The 23800-nt window shown below is 44.7% G+C and overlaps 2 protein-coding genes across 6 annotated transcripts; both read right to left on the bottom strand.

Moving 5' to 3' along the window:
• Positions 1-79: 79 nt before the first annotated feature.
• Positions 80-9631, bottom strand: LOC118210206 (protein IWS1 homolog). Its single transcript, XM_035386201.1, has 15 exons — positions 9362-9631; positions 8771-8859; positions 7637-8291; positions 7231-7293; positions 6938-7139; positions 6412-6469; positions 6202-6314; positions 5435-5585; positions 5164-5246; positions 4914-5043; positions 4682-4799; positions 4368-4479; positions 2889-2945; positions 2291-2402; positions 80-483 (listed from the first exon to the last, which is right to left on the bottom strand). The coding sequence occupies exons 1-15, from the start codon at positions 9402-9404 to the stop codon at positions 358-360; spliced, it is 2112 nt and encodes a 703-aa protein (XP_035242092.1). The 5' UTR covers positions 9405-9631; the 3' UTR covers positions 80-357.
• Positions 9632-10236: 605 nt separating this feature from the next.
• On the bottom strand, positions 10237-23761 carry zgc:162872 (BAR_ACAPs and ArfGap_ACAP domain-containing protein). 5 transcript variants are annotated; one of them, XM_035386197.1, is made up of 23 exons: positions 23073-23760; positions 22804-22951; positions 22572-22629; positions 22361-22480; positions 22066-22119; positions 20955-21013; positions 19382-19565; positions 18841-18885; positions 18308-18403; positions 18001-18075; positions 17449-17552; positions 17014-17065; positions 16137-16237; positions 15518-15629; positions 15198-15391; positions 14866-14935; positions 14505-14599; positions 13918-13994; positions 13078-13262; positions 12249-12358; positions 11293-11403; positions 11026-11087; positions 10237-10884 (listed from the first exon to the last, which is right to left on the bottom strand). In XM_035386197.1, exons 2-23 carry the CDS (start codon positions 22860-22862, stop codon positions 10757-10759), a joined length of 2151 nt encoding a protein of 716 aa, XP_035242088.1. In that variant the 5' UTR covers positions 22863-22951; positions 23073-23760; the 3' UTR covers positions 10237-10756. The 5 variants fall into 5 exon arrangements, with proteins under 5 accessions (XP_035242088.1, XP_035242089.1, XP_035242087.1 ...); XM_035386198.1 differs by having other exon boundaries at positions 22804-22895; XM_035386196.1 differs by having other exon boundaries at positions 23480-23760.
• Positions 23762-23800: the final 39 nt, after the last annotated feature.

Genomic DNA, 23800 nt, shown 5'->3' with positions numbered 1-23800 from the left:
AAGGGAGATGTGTAGTTCCACGCAAATAGTCAAACATACATTCCCACATGCATGGACACATACTTGTGAAATATAGAAATAAAATTGAGAAAACCCTTTATTATGACAGTAGAGACAAACTGCAACTTTTATTTCTGTACAGATTTATCTGAAAAGTAGAATGAACATCACCTGTCTGACCGAAGACCAGAATATACAGCGTTTTGGACTCCGGTTTGAGAAGCTAAACATTATTATTCAACAGATAACAGCGCTGGGTCACAACAGAGCTGACGTGGGGGGTGTGGGGAGACTAGGTAAAAAAAAAAAAAACATTAACAAAAAAAAAAAAAAAAAAAAGACGAGACGTGTTTAAAATCAGAGAGGCATGCGGTTCCCCTCCACACTGATCTTGACTGCGTGGCCGGTCTTCGTCAGTCGCCTGATGTCGGCGAAGCGGCGCATCTGTTTGTCCACCCGAGACATCCCCTTCTTCATGGGCCCCTGGTGGACACAGGGAGAAATGCGGGGAGGTCAGTCCACCTGCACCGGTGTCCACTCACAACACGCTTTCTCCACAGACGCACGCTAGGCTGGCTTCATTGTGCTTAGTATTGTGCACTGTCAGTGCCAATTCAGCATGCCCCATTTCAAAAACAACAAACCAAAAAAAAAGACCAGAAATGCTACCCATAGGGTGCTGGACTATATGCATGAAATGCTCAATTTTTACTTCACATTACCATTTACATTAATACTACATGATTGAACCATACAGGCTGTTAGAGGTCATGCTGTGTTTATCAACAAACAGCAGAAACTCAAGCACACAAACAAATACAGCCAACTGAGCTAAAGCTACCAGTGCTAATCATGGTATCTGCACCACTAAAAACCTGTTCAGCTGTATCCACCATCTATACATGTAACACCAGCAAACACACCCACCATTCGTGTGCGCGATACCCATACCCACACAAACTCTCACACACACGCAAGCTTGATTTCTGCCTCATTCCTCCCTGCAACTCAACGGTCAGCTTTTCTGCTATACACACACACACAAACACACGCGTTACGGTATAGCCTACAGTATATCGCCTTCACACGATTCACTTCCGGGTTAATCTCACGGCCGTTCAGCGCTCGCTCACACGCTGCTGGAACGCTGGTTAATGGCACGCGCGTTTCGGGCGCTCCCAGCATGCCAGTGCATGGGTCCGGGGCGGGGCGCGGGGGCATGCTGGTGGCACTTACGGCCCGGGCACCAGCGTGGCTACTACAGGGGCATGCGGTTGCCCTCCACACTGATCTTCACGGCGCCCTGCAGCCTGCGCAGCTTTCTCTGCTCGGCAATGCGCCGCTTGTGCTTCTCCAATCGGCTCAAGCCCTTCTTCCAGCAGCTCTACGGGGACCAATCAGAGCTCAGCTGTCCAGCTCCGTAGCTACTGCTTTCTCACAGGACTAGCCCAGAATACTCATCCAGACTCTGGCATGAGGAAAAACTCTAATGTGCATTTTTTTTTTTTTTTTTTTTTTTTTAAATAAATGAACCAAAAAAAAAACAATAGCAAACATGCAAACACTACTAAATCAAAAAAAAAAAAAACACTAGTACACTACCCTTTAAGAATAACATGTGTCTAAAGTATGTGGTGCAGCAGTGCACCCATTTCTTCAATCTGGATTTAATGCCTTACAACAATGTTCACACATGGAGAGGGAGAAAGAGGTCATCCCTTCCGGATCTTTGTTTAAGAAAAACACCGGACAAACAAGTTATGTGCATAAACACTGTAATGCAAAACTAGTATGTTCATACGGCTGCACCAGAGGTACACTCAGTTACATTTGAAATCGAAATTCCGAGGCAGCCAATCCTGTTTTCATTTGCCTGCTGAAAACGTTAATGTTATTGCACTAAAAATACACTTTCCAGCTATAAATATAAGGGAACGATGTGATTCATGAAGCTCAATTCCAGCGTGGTTCCACCACAGAGTACTGATCAAAGGTGAAACAAACACAGGATCTATACTGTGAACACGCTGTAGAGCAACTACTGAAAGAGATGGCTAGTTTAATGCATGCAATTCTTATACATGAAATAGACAACTTGCTAATGCTAACAAAAATGCTAATAACTCAACTGAACAAATCTGTTCATGCATCTCTATCCATTCTCACACTGTTAAAATGTCTCAGGGGAACGACGGCAATCATAACTGATGTCACGGGAGGGGGGTCCCATTCCCCCCTCCCCTTTAGCTGCTCCTGAACATGAAGACCGGGGGGCGCACCGCACACTCACCCTGTTTGTGTCCACATCCACGTTCCATTTGGGCCGAACCACGTAGTCCTTGTTAGAGGGCATGGGCACCCTGGCGCGGGCACAAAACCCGGGGTCCCCGGGGCGCAGTGCCCTGAGGGAGACAGAGAGTTAGCCCCGAAGCTGACAGACAGACAGACAGAGAGTTAGCCCCGACGCTGACAGACAGACAGACAGACAGACAGAGAGTTAGCCCCGACGCTGACAGACAGACAGACAGACAGAGAGTTAGCCCCGACGCTGACAGACAGACAGACAGAGAGTTAGCCCCGACGCTGACAGACAGAGAGTTAGCCCCGACGCTGACAGACAGACAGACAGACAGACAGACAGACAGAGAGTTAGCCCCGACGCTGACAGACAGAGAGTTAGCCCCGACGCTGACAGACAGACAGACAGAGTTAGCCCCGACGCTGACAGACAGACAGACAGACAGAGAGTTAGCCCCGACGCTGACAGACAGACAGAGAGTTAGCCTCAGACGCTGACAGACAGACAGAGAGTTAACCCCGACACTGACAGACACAGATAGCCAGACAGTTAGCTAGCTAGACAGACAGACAGACAGACAGACACTTACTTCTCCTCTCCTGTCAGCACCTTCTCCAGGTCTCTGCGGGGAGTCTGGCCTCCAGAGCTGTGGGGTAAACACACCTGAGTCAGTGCCCTGCCGCAGCCGGGGTGACCGTCTCAGCCACACACAAGAGAGGCTTCAATACCGCACGCTGTGATTAGAGCATGCACACACACACACACACACAAGCGCTTAAACACTTACCCCAAAGAGTTCGAAAAAAAATTAAATAAAAAAATTATTTTCTTTTGCCAAACATATCGGACATGTGTCCCGTACAACCCCACCACCCCAACTCCGAAATTCCTCGGACACACTGTGAGACTGTAGTCATGCCTTGAGGATGCCATACCCAGGACACAAAATACACAAAGGGTTAAAGGTCAGGGAGTAGAAAGAGGGGAAGCTGATGGAAACTGCCTGATGACAGGTAAAATTCATCCTCCCCTTCACAGAAATGTGCTCATTTGACACAAACCAAAGCATTGTATCTCCTGACAATGTACACAGGGCTTGAGAACTCAGATGCACTGTGATGCACCACACTGTAACTGACACTAACCACCCTGAAACACACTGGGGAAAGGAAGACTGGAAAAGCAAAGGGAGTCAGACTGAGGGGAAACTGGAGAGAGGAGAGGAAAGACAGAGAGAATGAGAGAGGGACAGAGAGCAAGTGAGAGAGAGTGAGCAAGAGCGAGAGAGAGGGACAGAGAGCAAGCGAGAGAGATTGAGAGCAAGAAAGAGAGTGAGAGTGAGAGAGAACAAGCGATAGTGAGAGAGCAAGAGAGTGAGAGAGAGCAAGAGAGTGAGAGGGAGGGGGAGAGAGAGAGAGAGAGCGAGAGGGAGGGAGAGAGAGAGAGAACGAGGGAGCGAGGGAGAGAGGGAGCGAGGGAGAACTGGCACGGCCGCTGTGGGAAGGCGGAGTGAGTGAGGAACCGAGGCGTCTGACGCACTGAAGCGTGTCACTCAGGCCGATGGGGCAGGTGCCATGCAGTACCACTAAACCTGGTGGGAGGGGAGAAGACGTCGGGCTCCTCAGACCTCTCCACCTTGGGCTGCTCACTTTAAGGAGGGGCACACACCACCGACAGAGAGGGAGGGAGAGGACAGGGCGGAGGAGTGAGACAGATGAACACTGGTCGAAAAATATTAGGAAGAATGAAGGGAAATGAATCAAATCGTGATTTGATCAATTAATGAGGACGAAGCAATAGGGGGAATGTGGTAGCCATGTGGAAATGGGGAAGGACCAGAAATCAGCAGCGCTTCTGCGTGTGTGTCCTGTATGTCATTTGTGCATGCACGACTAGTGTGTGTGTGTTGAGTGAGAGTGAGCAGGTGCATTTATAGAGCGAGGGCATTTACAGGGTGAGGGTAATCTTGGGTGTACCAATAGTGTGTGTGTGTGTGTGTGTGTGTGTGTGTGTGTGAGTGTGTGAGTGTGTGTGAGTGTGTATGTGCGTGTGTAAGTGTGTTTGGTACCTGAGGCGGCGGCGGGGGGGCACTTGCTGGTCCAGGTCTCTCTGCTGCCGCTCCTCCCGGGTCATGCCCTTGTAGTTGGAGGTCAAGCCGAAGATGGGTCGCGACCATTCGTCTGCACACACGACACATGCCAGTCATCTACAGACACGTCAATCATCACAAAACACGGTGCATGGCACATAACCGGCAAGACCCAGAACCAGTCGAAACTACCGAGCGCTTCGCAAACAATTTGTGAAAGCCATCCAGTGGCTGTACACACAGTTAAATAAGAACTGAGCTCCTGGTCAAACAAGAGGTCCTGTGGGCCTTACTGATGAGTTTGAGGGCGACGTCTTTGTTGGGACGGGACTCTTTGGGGTGTTTGTACAGGAACATGACGGCTCGCCCGATGCCGCTGTGCTTCAGAGTCTCCTGACTCACACTGGGGAGCTGAAGGAACACCAGGGAGAACATCAGCATCATCATCACCATCACGCCCTGGAGCCACTCCCCTATCCTCCCGGAGGCCAGAAAGCTCAACCACATCTCACAGCGCAGACTCACTTCCTGTAGAATCCTCAGGAGTTCCTCCCTGATCTTGAGTGCCGGAAGGCTCTTGTCTGGCAACGGGCTTATCCACTCTTTAATGGCCGTCATCACGCCGCTGTCTATGAACGTGTCTTTTAGGTCCTGCCTGCGAAATGAGTCGAGAGTTAAGGGGGTGAGCTCACGGACAGCATCAGAGGAGGAGGTGGGGGTAAGAAGACGGTGGCCGGGAAAATATGAGCTGGACAGGTAAATTAAAGGGGCTCACTTCTTCAGGTGCATTACCACAGTGGGCAACAGAGTCAGTTTTTTCAGGGCGGGCTTCTTCTGGCTGTTCAGGGTTCTGTCCTCCTGTAAGCACACTCAGGGTCAGTACAATGGGGTCCGCCTGCTTCGCTGAACATTTCCAGTGATATCCCAGTAAGCACCAAAGATGGCGACCCTGGACCCATAATGCCCCCGCTCCCTCTGGAACGGCGCGTCCACAGCGCCATCGGTCAGGCCGCTGCCTCCGGTCGGCGGGCAGTCGGGGGACTCACCTCAGCGGCCTCGGTCATCTTGGTGATCATGGCGCTGACCACGTCGTCCGCGTCGCTGATGAAGGTCCCGCCGTCGCGGTTTCTCCGCCGCCTGCCGCCCTGGGCCTTCTTTCGCGCCAGCATCACGTCGAAGTCGGACATGAAGCTGGTGCTGAGGAAACATTCAGACGCGTTCGCGCACTCCGTGTTACAACGCGGGCCCTAGAGGGACGTTCTCCTGAACACTCCTGAACACAGCAGTGTGAACGCCGTTATCAACACTTTTTAATGCAGGGCTCCCGTGTACCAGCAGACCATCACTGACCAAATTTTGAAAGCTTGGACGGGGAAATAATATAAACCATACATCATATTAATAGGAAAAAAACGGCCTGCAGTGGGCTGTGATTTGACTAGTCGGGTTCCTTATCCACCAGCCTCCTTCCTCTGTGACCTATGCATGCTTCACACACTGTCTCACACTTTATCACAAAGGGATGGAATCAGGACAGGTGCTGCAAGTATACTGAGCTACTAACTGTGCAGCAGGCTCATGGTGTTTGTGTAGCCAACAAATGAATTAGCCCCCTGAAAAGTTTGCAGCATTGGGTTGCTTGATAAATTTTCTCATCCAAGCTAAAAGCTGGCAAAGCAGCACTAGGTTGCTTGATAATGAATTTGCTCATCCAAGCTGAAAAGCTGGCAAAGCAAGCACATTTTGCAGAGTTGTTGCAAATTACAATATAGAGCAGAAACGGCAACCCATTGGAAGAATGCCAGACACTCACTCTTTTCCACCCCTGTCGATGTCATCATCGGAGTCGGACTCCTCTGCTACTTGCTTCTTGGCAGAGGACTCTGATTGGTTCCTGTCACCCTCCAGGTCTTCTTGATTGAAACCCTGTAAAATGGCAGCCAGACGATGAGTGTTCTGAAGCTCCACTCCTCACATTAGTATTCCAGAACCAAGCTTTCGAATAGAAGAGCAAACAACTCACCGTGAACTCCTCCTCCTCCTCATCACCCGACTCCCCAAAGATATCAGCAATCATTTTCCTGCGCAAGACAGTTTCACAAAATGTCTGTCAACTGAATTTGACGTCTAATTTTCTATTCTTGTCTTTCAACCAAAGTTCCAAAACTGAAGCATACCCTCCTTTTTGCATACAAAAAAACAGCATTATCAAATATTCAAAATTTCTACAACACCGGTGACTTCCATCCTCAAAACTAAACGGGCATATTTTCAGGACATCTCAGATCAGCGGTTTGCATAAATGGTACTCTTACGTGTGACTGAATGTAAAATCCCACACAAGCTTCTCAACAATGTGCAATAGACTATTGATTTCTCTACCACTCACCAGTTCTTCCAATCTGAACCAATTCATACATCCTACACTGACCACAAGAGAAGTAATCTAAAGATTATGCATGATTCATCTTCTGACAAGACTTAATAAGCCACAATGTTCCACAAAAATTCCAGGAGCCCCAAGATCACCAACAGACTAACAGACTTACTCCTCATCGTCAGAGTCACTGTCACTGCCAAAGAGGTTCTTCTCATCCTTCTTCCCCACATCGCCCTTACTCCTATCCTCCTCTTCCTCGCTGTCTGAGCCCAGCTCTCGTAGTTTAGCGGCCATCGATTTATCAGGAGAATCAGAAGCAGCATCGCTGTCTGAGTTTTCTGCATCCAACAAAGCACGACTCTTCTTTTTCACTGAGGAAGAGAAGACCGGTCAGCTGTCTTCATCATCAGACAGTGCAGAGCAACCACGAGAGCAGTCATATTTCAGACACTGGCGACTTACCCGGTGTGTCATCTTTTTCATCCTCGTCCTCACTGTCCGAGAGAATAGCTTTCTTTCTCTTAACTGAAATGACAAACACTATTTTCTGAGCACAAACTCCAAGGAACTCCACAAACTACTACTGTACTTATTATGCCTGGCTTTCAGTGTGAACACACATCTTTATTTCCATATAGGTTGGCATTATGCTATTAGTAACAAAAAATGTAGCGCCGAGTTTACACTTGCAAACCAGAGAGAATCACATGGAATTGAGGTACACTCCAATGACCTTTGATCTGGTTGACTCAGTTTAACAAGCTACACTGAGAGGCTCCGAAGCTAATCTTCTACTATATGCCTAACTGAGGGACTATCCACTCGGCAGCCAGCTGTTGCACACTAAAACTGTTGCATGGGAGGGTACCTGGTTTCTCCTCATCATCGTCGCTGTCCTCCAGCTGCTGCCGTTTCCCGCCCTCCTGCTCTTGGTCACTGCCGGCTGCTCGTGCCGGGCCTCCCTCCTCCTCCTCGCTGTCAGAGTGCATCACCCCCTTCCAGCTTCCCTGGCCTTTCCCCTGCTCCCCCTCGTCGTCGTCCGAATCTATCTGCCTGTGTTTAGGCGCCTCGTTTTCAGAGTCACTGCCCCCGTCGGAGTGTCCTCTGAGAGGTTTGGCCAGCTCCTCGTTCTCAGAGGCACTCCCTCCCTGCTTGGGCACGGCCTCCTCTTCAGCATCGCTTTCGGCGGGCTTGGGAGCCTCCGGTTCAGAGTCGCTGTTGGCCGGTTTGGGAGCCTCCGGTTCAGAGTCGCTGTGGGCGCGTTTGGGAGCCTCGGTTTCAGAGTCGCTGTCCGCGGGTTTTGGGGCCTCCGGCTCTGAGTCGCTGTCCACGTGTTTCGGAGGCTCCGGCTCAGAGTCGCTGTCGGCGGGCTTGGGAGCCTCCGGCTCAGAGTCGCTATCGTGCCCAACTTCTTTTTCAGAGTCGCTGTCTCCAGGACCTCTGCCGTCTTCATTCTCTGAAGCGCTTCCAATGCCATTGGCCTGCCTTGCTCGAGCTTCTCCTTCACCATCACTCATCCCCTCCTGTAGGACAGCCATATATAAAAATGAATGCTGTCGGAGCTGAAATATGGGTTTTCCAGTTGTGTCGGCTAGACTCGCTACTTTCTTTACACAAATCAGAGGCAATGCCAAAAACATATACTGCAAACAGGCCTATTTTTGATCTCAAAAGAATCATAAGTAGTGACACGTGATCTCATATCTGACAAAACTCAATCCACTCAAACAATCCCTGCAGCACTGAAAAACAAATTCCGACAACGCGACACAAAATCAAGTTGGAAGTATTGGGCGTACTCGGGTGGTTTATAATACCAGTTTAAAGTTTTTTCTCATCAGATTTATCCTTTGGTTGCTCTAAAGTAAAATCTAGACCACACAAAAGGTTGACCCCTGGACACGAATTCGTCCTAAAAAATAATACGAGGTTATTATACTTCGCCCATTTTCACTACCACGTGCAACTGGTATAAAGACGGTTGAAATTAAAACAGCCGGACCTCGGATTGCTGTGCGTCACTTCTAGCATCCTCTTCTCCATCGGATGCCGGTGCGTGTTCGTCTTGTACAGGGGTACCACCGCCATCGTCTGAAAACAGAATAATATTCCTCACCAAGACACATCCGCTATCACCAAGTAACGTTAGCTTCGCGAAGGACACTCGTCGGAATTCTATGTCAGGACATAGTTAGAAATTCCGTTAGCTAGCCAAGTAATGTCAATGGGCATTTCAGTCCTAGTTTGGCAGGTATGTCACGGACAAAACAATCAGAGAATTTGGAAAACTAGACACACAAGTTTCACATTTGTGTACTAGCAAGCATGCATCGCGAGTCCATCAGGTAGATACCTAATTAACATTGGCTAGTAGCTAACCGTTAGCTGGCTAGAACCAGTAGCTAGACGTCAGCTGAAATTCGCTGTCCTAACGCTTGCCGATAGCGAACAAGGCAACAAAGAAGCTCTGATATAGCCAAACCGTACACTCTCATCTATCGAAACAATTCCATGAAATGAATGACTGCATAGCTTGCAACTCCGTGATCTGAAGCTAGCCTGGTAATGTAGAGCAGCTACAGACAATAATTACCAGAGTGATTTCCGGAAAAGAATTCGTCGTCTTCTCCGTCCATTCGCAACAGTCCTGACTTTATATTCAAGACTACGTTACCTTTGGAAAATAAACAAATTGGTTAAATTAAAATTCCTTCAAAATAAATTAAAGAGAACCTCGGGACTAATCTGATCCCTGGTTAAACCGATCTGATGAATTTCTGATAACAAAAAACAAATATTTTCTCGCATCGTTTGTGTACCCAAAATGGTGTCTTATTGCCCCCCTTGTACGCATGCGTGCCTGTTTAGGCGCACTTTGAATGACGTAGGCAGTGAACAACACGCCCGTACTACGGTGGCTCTGAAGTCCTAAATGCAAAAAATCTTTTTAAATTACCAAAATGTGTTTCACAGAATTTTGTTGCTGGCATTGGCAAAAAAATCTGCACTTTATTATTTTTTTTATTTTTTACCGCAAACCCATTGGTAGTATAGCATTTGTGTTACTACTGTGGGGAAGGAGGAGAGATCAAAACAAAATTAATTACTTCTATATGTATTCTCCGCCAACCGATCTTGATTTATTTAGTTGTTATTATCCAGTTTAAATGGTTAGAGACACTCAGCTAATTCTATTAACCCATCCGACATAACCACTTTAGTGCAAAATATAAGATGCAAGAACTTTCTCCTAGTCCTGGAACTAAAAGTATTGTGCTCTTCTCTGTTCCTTTTGACCCTTGTATATTGTACATTGTAACTTTGTTTATTATAGTATGTAGAGGTAGAGATTGAACATGCACTAATTTGATTTTTGATGAGCATGACCACGAACATGGTAGGCCTACTTATTGCTGTTGCTATGAGAATATACACTCGTTGCCTAAAAGTATGTGGTGAATGCAAATGCACAGTTCTGACACAGTATTACTTTATTATCCTTGTTAATACTCAGTAGTATTCTTACACCTTCGATTTTGAAAAAAAAAAAAAACACTGTTAAAAATATAAATTTCACTTTTTTCCTCATGACACTTCTGTTTGCTCATTTATCTGAAAGGCAGGACACACAGTGAAGACTCCGGACATTATCAAACTGCCAGCAGATCTGCTTTCACAAGATTGTTAATAGTTCCACTATAAATATGACTTCTCAAAACCGAGTACTGAGTAAAAATCAAGCAATGGAATTGAATTAAAAGATTAAAACATTAGAGAGATACAGTTCAGTGCATGACAGGCCTGGGGTATGGCACCCTGCCTCAGCCCTGGGATGCAGCACAGTGTTATAGGTTTTGTGGTAAAGCACTCCATAAATTCTTCATAATGCTGACTGCCAGCTATGGCTTCAGCCTACACTGGGCAGTGCACAGAGCAGTCCTCAGCCCCCACAGGGCTCCGAAGCCTCAGCCCCCATAGGGCTCCGACGCTAACTCTGCTCATCAGAGTCTCCTCCACCCTTGTCCCTGCTGAACTTCCGCCTGGACAGCCTCTCTGGGTCATGAGACGCCATGTTGCTGAAGTCACGGAAGATGTCCTGGAATGTCTCGTCATCACCTGTGAAAATCGCAAAGAGGTATGTCTATAGTAGGATGCAGCATGTCGGAAATGCACTACTGAATTAAGAGTGACATTGTGATCTGTAGGGGAAGGGTATAACATGCACTTTAGAAACAGTCTTTGTGTAAATTCTCTTACCCATAGTTCCAAAAAATCCTTCTGAGTCTCGCATTTCCTCATTCATGCGAGCCATCCGCAGTCTGTTTAGAAAAACAGTGAATATGATCTCCTATGTACGCACACAAACACACATTTCCATGTGCGCATACACACACAGACACAATACCACACACACATGCACACGCACACAAACCACACACACACACACACACACACACACCAAGTCATAGAACCAACACCTTTAAGTAATGCCACCTGTTCCAGAAAACCCAGAGGGGCACTTACAATGTAACAATGTCAGCATGGGCTGTGTCCATGGCAATGCTGAGCGCGTCCTGTCCCCTCTCATCAACTGCATATTGATTGGCTCCTCTCTTCAGTAGTAAACATACTTGCCTGTAGGGGCAGGAGTGAACTTATGTCACAGCTGCATTAAGTATTTTAAAGCAGAAAGAGTGCTGAATTGATTTGTAGTTGCTTTATCATTAAAACTACTACTGCTTCCTCTACAGGGTGTTGCTCAAAGTAGCAAATACTCCGACGAGGACGGAGTGTAGCACAGTGGGTAAGGAGTTGGGCTTGTAACCGAAAGGTCGCAGGTTCGATTCCCGGGTAGGACACTGCCATTGTACCCTTGAGCAAGATACTTAACCTGCATTGCTTCAGTATATATCCAGCTGTATAAATGGATACAATGTAAAAAAAAAAAAAAAAGTTGTGTAAGTCGCTCTGGATAAGAGCGTCTGCTAAATGCCTGTAATGTAATGTAATGTAGTTTTGAATGAACTGCTCATTCTAGGGAAGGTAAGGAAAGGCCTGGACTGTACCACAGCAATAGCTAGACGGAGGTGAAACATGATCTTATAACACTGTTTTTAGAAATATCCTCATGTATATTATATAGTGTATTTGGTTGTTTGTTCAGAAAGTGGACTTGTACGAAGGCTGTAGGTTTAATTCCAAGGTGGAAATTATAACCTGTTTACCCTTGAGAAAGTGAATTAATCAGAATTGCTTCTGTAAATATCCAGCCGCATAAATGGATTACATGTAAAAAGAATGTAAGCTGTGTACGTTATTGTGGATAAGAGCATCTGCCAAATGGCTAAAGTGTAAATGTATTACTCATTTACATATCAAGGTATTTACTATAAATTTGTTCAACTTAGTGAAGAGTTCAATGGCAGCACATATATTTTCACCATCCAGCCATAATGCAGTCCCACGAACGTGACTCTTACCCTGTGTGGCCACAGGTGGCAGCAGCGTGCAATGCCCCATGTCCTCGCTGGTCCCGATAGTTGACATTTGCCCCATTTTGCAGCAGGTACTCACAGGCCTGCAGTGAGCCCTACAGACAAAAAACCCAGACTCTCAATCATCAAGGCAGAATTCTAGCCCTCGCAGTGGAGTGAAAGAAATGGCTCTTCTGATTAAGCATCTATCCTGGATATTTATACCTTTCCTTAATGAGATTAAACAAGGGAAAGCCAGATAAACTAATAAACTGATTTATGATAATGGTTATAATAATGCCATTATATTACCACTAGCACTGATACTTATTACATCTATTTAAAATTGTTACGATAACATTATATGCAGTACTATTCTAAATAAAGCTGCAAGCAGTCATTAAACAAGGGTAAAGAAAAATGGCAACAGTACATTTCATTTTTCATAAGGGATGCATGCAACGTATGGACACCCAGTAATTTTTGTGAATGTCATCAGAATGTTTTCCCCATTAACAATGAAAACCATCAGGAAAACAAAGATGTTATTTTAGAATCAGAATTAGGATGGAAATGGAATATAATTATTATGTGGTTAAAATGAGATTTTGGCTATGTCCGAGTGATAATTACAATGTGGCTCGAAAGGAAACTGGAATATGATAACATGAATAGAATATAGCAGTAGTATTAGAACGGTGATTAAAATATTAAAAAGTATTACTACTTGTAGTACTACATTAGTTATAGCTACTAATACTGTTGAAAACATGTAAAACAGTCATGGAATTAAAGTATTACAGTAATGTTTAAGGACAGTGGGTGTGCCACTCACCCCACGGGCTGCCCCAATCAGAGCAGTGCGGCCCTCCTCCTCCGGGTGACTCCAGTTCACCTCCGCCCCCTGAGCAAGCGCCGTTGCCATGGAGACGAGGTCCCCAGACTGTGCAGCTTGGTAAATGCGCCGTCCGGCAGCATCCTTCCCTCTGTCTGAGGCGTCTGTGTCCGTCTCTTCGGCTTCTGTGACATAAGAGCAATGATGGGGCTCTCAGCTCACAGAGGTCTGAGGGAGGACTCTGAGGTCACAGAGGTCTGAGGGAGGACTCCGAGGTCACAGAGGTCTGAGGGAGGACTCCGAGGTCACAGAGGTCTGAGGGAGGACTCTGAGGTCACAGAGGTCTGAGGGAGGACTCCGAGGTCACAGAGGTCTGAGGGAGGACTCTGAGGTCACAGAGGTCTGAGGGAGGACTCCGAGGTCACAGAGGTCTGAGGGAGGACTCTGAGGTCACAGAGGTCTGAGGGAGGACTCTGAGGTCACAGAACACCTAGAGCCGGGTTCTCCTGGCTAGTTCCAGTCTGCCACAGGAGTGGATTTTACTAGATACCAAGTCTCCCTGAGGGGTCTGAGCTGATACTGAAGCAGTACATGCTGGCTAAATAGCATGATTCTCAGTTTTCCTCCAGACATATTTTAGCAATACATCCAAATTTTACTAAAGGGTGCATTTAACTAGTTTAGAGCACACTCACACCTGTACAGTGAAGTACACAAAAGCTCAAACAAACACGCACATGCGCGCACGCACACACACACACACACAAGCATGCGCACATGCACATGCACACACACACACACACACACACACACACACACACAAACGCATACGCATAATACCTGTGTGCGTTAAGGCAGCTTCCTTTACAAATTTCTTTTCCACATATTTTTCCTTGATCCACAGTTCCTTCTCCTGGCTGAAAAAAGTGACATTGTAATTGCAGGACATGAGATCATCTGCTCTGTAAACACAGGAAGCAGGTGCAGTATAGATACCTGTGAGAGACGTGATGCAACATAAAATCTACCACACCCACCAGTCCAGACAAACATCTTATCAGTGGCCCTGACCATATCCCACATGCACATTGCACCACTGGTTTTTCATAAAATATATTATTAATGTTTGCTACAGCATTATGCATCTAATTTTTTAGATATAAAAAATTTATGACATCCTTGTCTCAGAAAATATATGAATAACTGCACTTTCTTAGGATAAATTAATGACAATAAATGCTGAATGAAAATAACCAAGAACTAATTTCTATTTGATTTGAATAATTGTCCCACATGACCTTTAGCGTTAAAAATCTTCTGTGACAGCAAAACATTGAATTAAATTAAATTTTAAATTTAATAATATCAAATTATTTCATAGTAATACAGAGTTGGACTGAGAATCACCCAATATAAAATAAAATTACCGCGGAGACTGCGCATGGGGCTTTATCCTGCCCTGGTCCGCACACTGCGCCTCGTAGATCCCGTTGATGACATCATTACCCAGAATGCACAGCAGCTACAAAGTTGGAGATAAGGCCAGACATCACAGTCATGACAAAGATGGACAGCGGAACCCATATACTCTCACTGGAATGTAGAAACACGCAGGTGGCTCAAAAATCATTAAACTTTGATTTCTGGGCAGAATCTCCCATTAAAAGTCAAATCAGTGACTGTGCTTCTGGCTCGGTCTCAGTTTACTCTTCTGACACGTACAGAGACCTCTAAATTCACACTGTACTGCTGCCCCACAGACACGGTGTGACGAGAGAGCTCCAGTACCTTAAGCTGCTCTGGGTCCCAGGAGTCCAGGGTGAGGGATCGAACTTTGGAGAGATGAACTCCAAGACTCCTGTCAACAGTCACGACATAGTCACCGTGGCGTTTTTAAAGCCCAATTCACCACATACTGCATCACGGCATTACAAAAAAAAAACTGTAATGTTCAAAAAGAAATTAATCCCTCCTGTGTGTGATGCTAGTCCCCCCCCCCTCCCCAGGGCCAAACCATGCCATGTGCATCCTGACCTCATAGTAACAGGGCTCAGAAGGAAGGCATTACCTGCTGATGTCAGAGCACTGGGGGCACACACGGCTCAGAGGGAAGGTTGTACCTGTGGATGCCGGAGCACTCGATGCACATGGTGATGCCCAGGTTGATGCTAGCCCAGCGGGGCTCCTTCTCTCCGCAGTCGCAGCACTGCCAGTTCCCGGACACCTGCAGGGCCACGCCCAGGGTGGCGGACTGAGGGGTGGGGGGCGACGGCTGAGGGTCGGGGCACGCAGGATTCGGTGGCTTCTCAGCAGTCTGGGAAGCCGAGACATTATAGTGTTTCAGCACCAGTGTGTAACTCCAAGTGAACACTGGTGCTGAGTCTGTGATTGTGCCTCAGCCATAGTGTGCCTCAGTCTGAGTATCTTTGGTTCCTCTTACAACTAACTGCTGGGATTCCACCTTCTGGCGGTAGGCCATGTCGATGCTGCCCAGTACAGCACTGATCCAGGCCTGCCTCAGCCCTTCAGAGTCCGCCTGCAGGGAGCAGCTCCTGAGAGGGGAGGTTTACATGCAGCCTGTGAGTCACATCCAATACACCATTTAATGTAATTGTTTACATGTAAAATCATTGCACCAGTCATTTTTTCCAACCACAAAACACTTGGTCCTCATTTTTTCCCCTGTAAAAAGTCCTGGACTCAACAAAAATATCTTTTTACATTAAATTTAATATTATTTTGATTTGGGTTTGCTTTCTTTTATCTTTACTCATGTTTTTTTTATTAGTCTTAAGTTTAACCCAGTTTTATTTCTGATCCTTTTAGTATTTTTAATTTAATATGTTAAGCATTTCCTTTTTTATGGTATTGCATTTTCTTTGGAATATATATTTTATAGTGGTCTAGCTTGGTTCTAAAGAACCCCCATTCCTTAGATTCTAGGGGTTAACTTGCATTCTGGGGAACCTTTGGAATCCAGATGTACACCAAGATCTTACTTATAAATCACAATCACTACAGATGCTGATGCTGACGTCTACAAATTTAAGGCTTCTTACTTCTGAACAGACACAATCTCGAAACAGAAGCGACGATCAATGCTGTCCAGAGATTTCACAGCACACAGTCTGAGGTCATCAAACAAGACCTTAGCCTCCTCCTGTAGAGAAATCTCAATGAACTTATGTGCACACCAACTGAAATATTATACAGTACTGTGCAAAAGTCTTAGGCACCTGTAAAAAAAAATGCTGTACAGCTAAGATGCTTACAAAAATAATGAAATGAAAGGTTATAAATATCAAAAAAAATAATAATAAAAAGAGCAGTAAATACTTAAAAAACTAAATAAAATCAATGTTTGGTGTGACCACCCTTCGCCTTTAAAACAACATCAATTCTCTTAGGTACACTGTCCGGCAGTTTTATAAGAAAATCGGCTGGTAAGTTGTTCCAAGCATTTTGGAGAACTTGCCACAGTTCTTCTGCAGATTTTGGCTGTTTCGCTTGCTTCTGGCTCTCCAGGTAATCCCAGAGACCCTTGATCAAGTTTTTATCTGAAAAGTTGTCTATTACTTAAAATATTACTTTGTTTAACAAAATACAAAAATGTACTCGTAAAATTTCATTTTTTTTGGAAAATTCATGTTTGGAAATCTCACATTTGCTCTTTTCAACTGACACACTAATGCAGAAAACAAAAAATAAACATCTAATACCAAATATATACTATATATTATATTTAAAAATCTAGGGTGCCAAAGACTTTTGCACAGTACTGTACATAAGAGTGAGAGAAACATACACACCCAAACCCACAAGCTCTCTCTCCCTCTCTCTCACACACATACACACACGCGTTCACACTCTCACACACAAATCAAGACAAATCAAGAAAGAATTATTTAACTGTCCCAGTAATTGGCCTGGACCTACCTTGTGTGATTTGGAATATACCAGTTGATTGTTTTCTATTGAAAACCAGCATCTTAAGCAACGAGAAAGAAAATACAGCACAACAGTGAGAAGGGCTGGAACAATGAAAGGAATACAAATCCAATCTCAAAGAAGAACCATCAAAGCAGTTATAATTTGAAAATACATGCTAACATTCACACCATATATTGGACACAATTGTACATAATAAAAACAAACAGGAAAAAGAAAATGGGGACAAAGGTGGGAGATGAAAAAGAGCAAAATGGAAATTCATTTTTCAAAACCGATTTAAAAAAGAACAGAAACCTCTTATTAAAAACAGAAAAGCAGGGGCCCTGTAAGCAGGACTGCTTCATCCTGAAAGGGCTGAAGCACAGCCCCTGATTTCTTCTTCAGGGATTCTGATTGACGGCATGCTCCCCTCCCACATACCTCTTCCAGGTTTTGTTTTTTCTGCGGGAGCGCTTGAACAGATAGCCTTCAATAGCTGCACTGTCTCCAGGGCGGGCAGTAACAATCGGCTCCCCTGTAGCATCCTGAAACAGCACAGCAACAATTTAGAGAGAAATAATCATCTAATGATCATTCACTGGATCCACCCACACAAAAAACCCACACAAAACAATAACAATGTACAAACGCTCACTGATTAATACTGATAATTCACCTTCTACTTGTCAAGGTGAATTCTGGTACTCAAAACACTCACTGTAAATTTTTCTTTTACAATTAAAGAAAACTATAATGTTACTGTCAGCAACCAATGATAATGATCACAATATCAGAGATCAATCCTAATTTCCAAACTCTGGGTTGAATTCCACCATAAACAAACAGTTCTACTGATCAAACTCTTTCATTGGTTCATACAGGACTGTTAATACTGAAAGTAGAATAAAAAAAAATAAGGTTTCAATGTTTACACACTGTATAGAGGTAAGCACCAAACAGTGCTGACTGAAGGCAGTCGGTGTTGAAACTCACTCTCTGTTGGACCAGCAGATGGGTATTCTCCATTTCTTTCTTTTTGGCTTTGCAGTCCGTGGACAGTAAGGCAAGCTGTACAGGACAAACATTCTCAGTTGTGGGAACTGTCCAACCCAAGAGCACCCCTGTGTGAGTGTCAACCACCCACATACTACAGCACAGCTACATCCAAATTTAGGCATCACTCATCCAACTAGTGTTCCTTTAATCTTATTGGTCAATATGGTTTTTGCTGTGATGGACCAAAGGGCAGAGAACACTGGTGTCAAAGAGAAGTGGAAGGTGCCTCTGAAACTGGCCTTACCCGAGAGGCCATGATTTTCATGGTGGGCTCCAGGTCCTTCAGCAGGTCATAACCCTGATGGAAGAAGGTATACTGGGCATGGAAGTAGGAGAAAATCTGAAACGACAAAGGAGAATATCCTCCTATATACTCCACCTCAGCGAATGTCACCTCGTGTGCTTGCAAAATGGTCAGAAGAGCTTAGAGGCCTCTTGCATAAATGACACATAAAGGCAAATATTAATCTAATCATGCATAAGCACAAATTCTATGGAAGGCTGTGAGTACTATTTCCACCACAGATTCAAAGAAACCCTTTTTTAAAGAAGATTTATTGACAATTACCACCCAGGCAATACAGAATTATGCAGATCAGCTACCTTTTTTTGTTTATACCAGAATGTCCAGCATAGTACAGTAAAATCAAATAGTTCATAGTTCCATGGACAAGTTGTGAATTAAATGGTCAGGTACATTTACAAAAAACTTAAGTCAAAGAATATGTAAAGCACAGAAATTCCAAGTAGATGATCAGTTTTAGTCACAATACTCACAGAGTTGAGGATATCAATCTTCTGTTGAGCTTTGAAATTATTCAGCTGTATGGCATAAACATTGAGGATTTTCATTAACACATGTGTACAAGTTTTAGAGTTGTACATGGCATACAGGAAATACATAACATTCGTGAAAATAATGTGCAAATAACCAGATTCCAGCAGATAAGATTATCAATACATCAGTCCAGAAATTCATACAACTTCATAAAAAAAATGTATGGATTCAAGACGGACTCAACAACTGGAGATGCTCCCAAATGCCTGGCTGAGTTTAATAATGTGGCTTAATCACTGTAGAAAAGAGCACTAAACCTGTGTGGACCCCTGGGCATGACCAGCTGACACAGAAAGTCTGCAGGAATACTGCCAACTGGCCAGTCATCTCCTTAAGGGAGAATCCTACTTATAACATGGAAAGAATGTTCTGGTTAAATGCAAGAATGTAACCCCTTCCACTAGACGGCAGCAGTACCGTCTTCATGTACCTGCGAACGATTGTTGGTGTAGGCTACAGTTGCATTTAGGCCGCAGGTACCTGTAGGCAGTAATCAAGGGCAAAATGCTGGTGGCACTTGCGCGTAGCTAGCAGCAGGTGACTGGCTCTCTCCGCATCAGTGGTTTTGTGGCGGGGAGTCTGACCATTTTTGAGCGCAGCCATCTCCAGGTCCTCCCCGATCCTCACAAACTCCTTCCTTGTCTCTCGAATCTGAGGCAGGAACCTGAAAAGGCACAGGTTGTCATTTGCATGGCTTACCCCAGGCTAGTTAATATCACTGTACTTTCCATAAAATCACTTGCCACAAATTATCATCACACAAATATAAACAGAAATTTATACTGAATGTTATATATTTAGTATGGCAGACATGAATTTTTGTGTTTCGCGTAGCTGTATCTGCATGCTCGCCAACCACTTTTTTATTTCAATGCAGAACATGAATTTAAACACAAAACCAGTTACGCAACGAGCAGAAACAATGCATACGTGAATACAAATGTTACTGCACTGCAACAGACCATAGTCTGCACACTTCCCAATTCCGGGAAAACTGCTGGCCAGTGGGTCTGGACACTTTCAAATACTGAAATAAAGGCAATATGGCATGCACCAGTCTAACATTATGAAACAGAGAGGTGCTCTCAGTATGGGACAGTGCGCATAACTAAAAATCTATCCTCAGGCTCTACAAAGAGACTACCCGGAGTGAAACACCGCAGAACGCGTAAAATCAAGCACACTTGTTAACTAACAGACTGACGTCTCGACTTGGCGTCCATTACAGTCTCCATCTGCACATGCTGCACCTCACTGCTCTGTCTGCTTTTCTCATTGATCCTGCGATCCTCCACTGTGTTTTCTGACTGAATAATGCACACCCTGAATCAAAACATACAAAGATGGAGAGGGGTGCTGTCAATGCAGACCCCTCTCCACCCCCCCCCTCCCCCCCGCCCCCCAAATTAAAGAGAAAACAGTCTTTCCTTTCGCCAGCTCAAAAGGACATGGCTAAACCAGGATAGCAAGCTAAACCTGTGTATCCCGTGCAGTGGGGTTGTTGCATGAACACCCCTGGGGGGCAACAGAACATTCCAAATTAGGGTGGGAATTGGATGTGTGCAGCCCCGCACTGGGCGCCAAATTATTTTTTGAAAAAGAATAAAAAATGATGGCAGGATATACAGCATATTTAACAAATAAACATTAGCTTACATGTAAGACATTTGTGAAATACAGACATACACTATACAGTCAGTACGTGGACACCTGAACATCACCTCCATATGTGCTTGTTGAACATCTCATTCCAAAACCATGAGCATTAATATGGATTTGTTCCCCCAAAGATTTCCCTTCACTGGAACTAAGGGGCCTAGCCCAAACCATGAAACACTGCCTCAGCCCATTATTCCTCCATATTACACTGGTGATGAGTAGCTGAGTTGCACAAGCATTGGTAACTGTTTCCACAGTAATATTGGTCATAGCAGTATCACAGGAAACAGAAGATTCAGTTGGTATACTGCAACAACAATGCTAAATGACGAAACATGGGTGGTGTGTGTGTGTGCATTTATGCAAATGTGGTATGTGCAAGTGAATAACATACTGTGTGAGCAGATTGTTCAGCTGTTGGGTGATGGCTCTTTGAGTCTGGTCAAACAGCATCTGCAGTCAAAAAGGGAAGATGAGAACAAAGAAAAGGCAACTTAACAAAACTACATCTGTGCAAATACAAGGTAACAACTTAAAATAATAATTACATTTTGTTAAGATCACGCTCATTGATGAGTCATTTAAATGTAAAATAAACATTTCCATGCAAGTTTAATACACCTATAGACCTTTTTTGTTCAAAAATTGTAAAATAGGCCATGGCACCGTAGAAAGTTTGGAATTTTTTAATCAGGGTACACTTTAGCCTAGACCAGTTAACAACACTGCTTTCCAACAAAATTTACATCAAGATTTAGGATTCATACATATGCAACTACCTCTCCCCACTCCTTCAACTTATTGTTTAAACACATTTTTATGTATGCCTATACATTTTAGTTTTGCCTTGGTCAAGCAAATACGTTTTTCAACCATGAATTAAAAAATTCAAATACAAAGAACATAAATAAAAGCAACTGTGAATATGACTCCACTACAACAGATTGCAGTTTGCATATTTCCATGTTCAGCTTGTAAGTCACATTGGTAGATGGGCTTTGATATCTCACCATTTCCAAGTACTGCCTGGAGGCATGTACAGAAACACTGGATACATAAATACTAATAAAACATTTATAATTGCATTACAGAACAGGCATGGCTGAACAGGACAATGCCCATAGTGGTCAAGGGTTTGAGGGGGGACAGGGCGGTAATGGTTTTGAGAGTGCACATAGTGGTTTAGAATTTGAGGGGGCACAGGGTGGTTTAGGATTTGAGGGGGTACAGGGTGGTAATGATTTGAGGCGCTTATGGTGGTAATGGTTTTGAGTGTGCACATAGTGGTTTAGGGTTTGAGGGGGTACATGGTGGTAAGGGTTTTGAGAGTGCACATAGTGGTTTAGGATTTGAGGGGGCACAGGGTGGTTTAGGATTTGAGGGGGTACAGGGTGGTTTAGGATTTGAGGGGGTACAGGGTGGTAAGGGTTTGAGGGGGTACAGGGTGGTAAAGGTTTGGGGAGTGCACATAGCGGTTGCGGCTCAAGAGGACTGGCTGTACTCACAGTGTGGAAGTGAATCATCTCCTGGAGCCCCTGATTAAACTGACCCAAGCAGCTCTAAGCAAACAGGGAGAGAGGGATGGAGGTGAGAGAGAGAAAGATTGTAAGTGTTATAGAGACCACAAGCACATACAATGGACTGGATTGGCTAGGATGTCCAACCTGACAGGTATTAAATAAAATATTCACTCCCACGGCCCTTTCCCCTACTTTAATAACCTGTCTCCTCTCTGGTTCTATGCTCCATGCCCACCTCTTTACCCCAACTGCATCAATCCCCCACACAGTCCTCCCCTACCATTATGCTGCTGTCCTGTCGATGGTATGCAGAGAACTCCATCAGCCCAGTGAGAAACTGCTCATTGGCTTTGTTGTATGCCTGCCCTGCCTCCACCATCCTACTACACAACTTCATCACCTGAAAGACAAGCCACACCCATTAATACACAGCGTCCCATTAGAATTATCTAACATCCTTATCACCCGGTCTTCCCGCATCCGCCCCTCACCTTCTCCACCCGACCCTCCAGATCCGTCACTTCACTTTCACACTGGTCCACGTCCAATCTGTGAAACAGGCCCAAGAGATCTGACACATATTCCCAGAATATAAACTAAACTGGAATTGCCTTTCGAGGAAGTCAAGAAGACCTCTTCCACGACATTGATCACACGAGTTAAATTAGAAAATTAGCTTGTCATTTTAGGAGCGAGCTAGCCGTCATGTTTATTCATACAAACCTGAACGTCGGCGAGTCTCTGATGCATTCTTCAAAGTCCAGAAAATAATCCATCTCCATACTGCACTGTAGTGTGACTGTGGATTACTGTATCTGTACAATATGAAGTAAGTGTCCTGATGCTCGCCGTGTTTATCAAGTAATAGCAGCTAGATAGGAACACACGGTTAAAAAGCGATAAATGTACAAGCCAATGTTAAATGAACACGGTAGCTTGTTACTTTAGCAAAATAATAACAAAAACGCACATGGATCGTTATAAGAACATACCTGACGTTACATAATTTAACGTTCTTGGCTAGCCAGCTAGCTAGAATATTTGTTCGAAAGCAGCGATTTCTTATGGAACGTTAGCCCATTCCTAGATGAGCAAGCTAGAACTCGCTAGCCTGCTTTATTCTCGCTACTTATACAAATAGTCTAATAAACAGCTGGCAAAGCAACTCAAGCAGGTGAATTAAGAACGAGTCGACTGACATATTGCGTGTAACGGAATCCCAAATGTGACAGCCAGAATGACGTAGCTACCGTTTCCTAGATAACTAACGCTAATTACCACTGCCATACGGTTAGCTGGCCCGAAGTAATGCAATATTCGCACCCGACAAAAGTTCGCTAAGTAGTAACGTTAGCAAATTGTATAACTTATGTTTTGACTGTTATTTCCATATACGTACCCGCAAATATATACTAGTTTCAGGTGTAACGTTAGTTCAAAACTGAACGATGACGGCAGTTTATTATGTATACTTAAGGTGGCGGATGACTTCATTGAAATGTACGGATATGTCAAGCAATGAATCCCCAAATCGTTTGCTCGGAACAGGAAAAAACAACGCATTCACTCTATCGCCGCCAATCTGTCGTCTTATCCACCGGTCGTAGTTTCTGAACCAGCAAAATTAGAATCGGAAAGCTGGCTGGGCACATTCAACAACCACTAAAATAAACTTCCGGTAGAAAAGTTTCAAAATAAAAGTGGTGCTGCTTGTTCGCTG

The sequence above is a fragment of the Anguilla anguilla genome, chromosome 12 (genome assembly GCF_013347855.1).
Source record: "Anguilla anguilla isolate fAngAng1 chromosome 12, fAngAng1.pri, whole genome shotgun sequence".
NCBI classification, from domain to species: Eukaryota; Metazoa; Chordata; class Actinopteri; order Anguilliformes; family Anguillidae; genus Anguilla; species Anguilla anguilla.
Note: the sequence above shows the minus strand (reverse complement) of the source record. Positions and strands in the feature narration are given on the sequence as shown.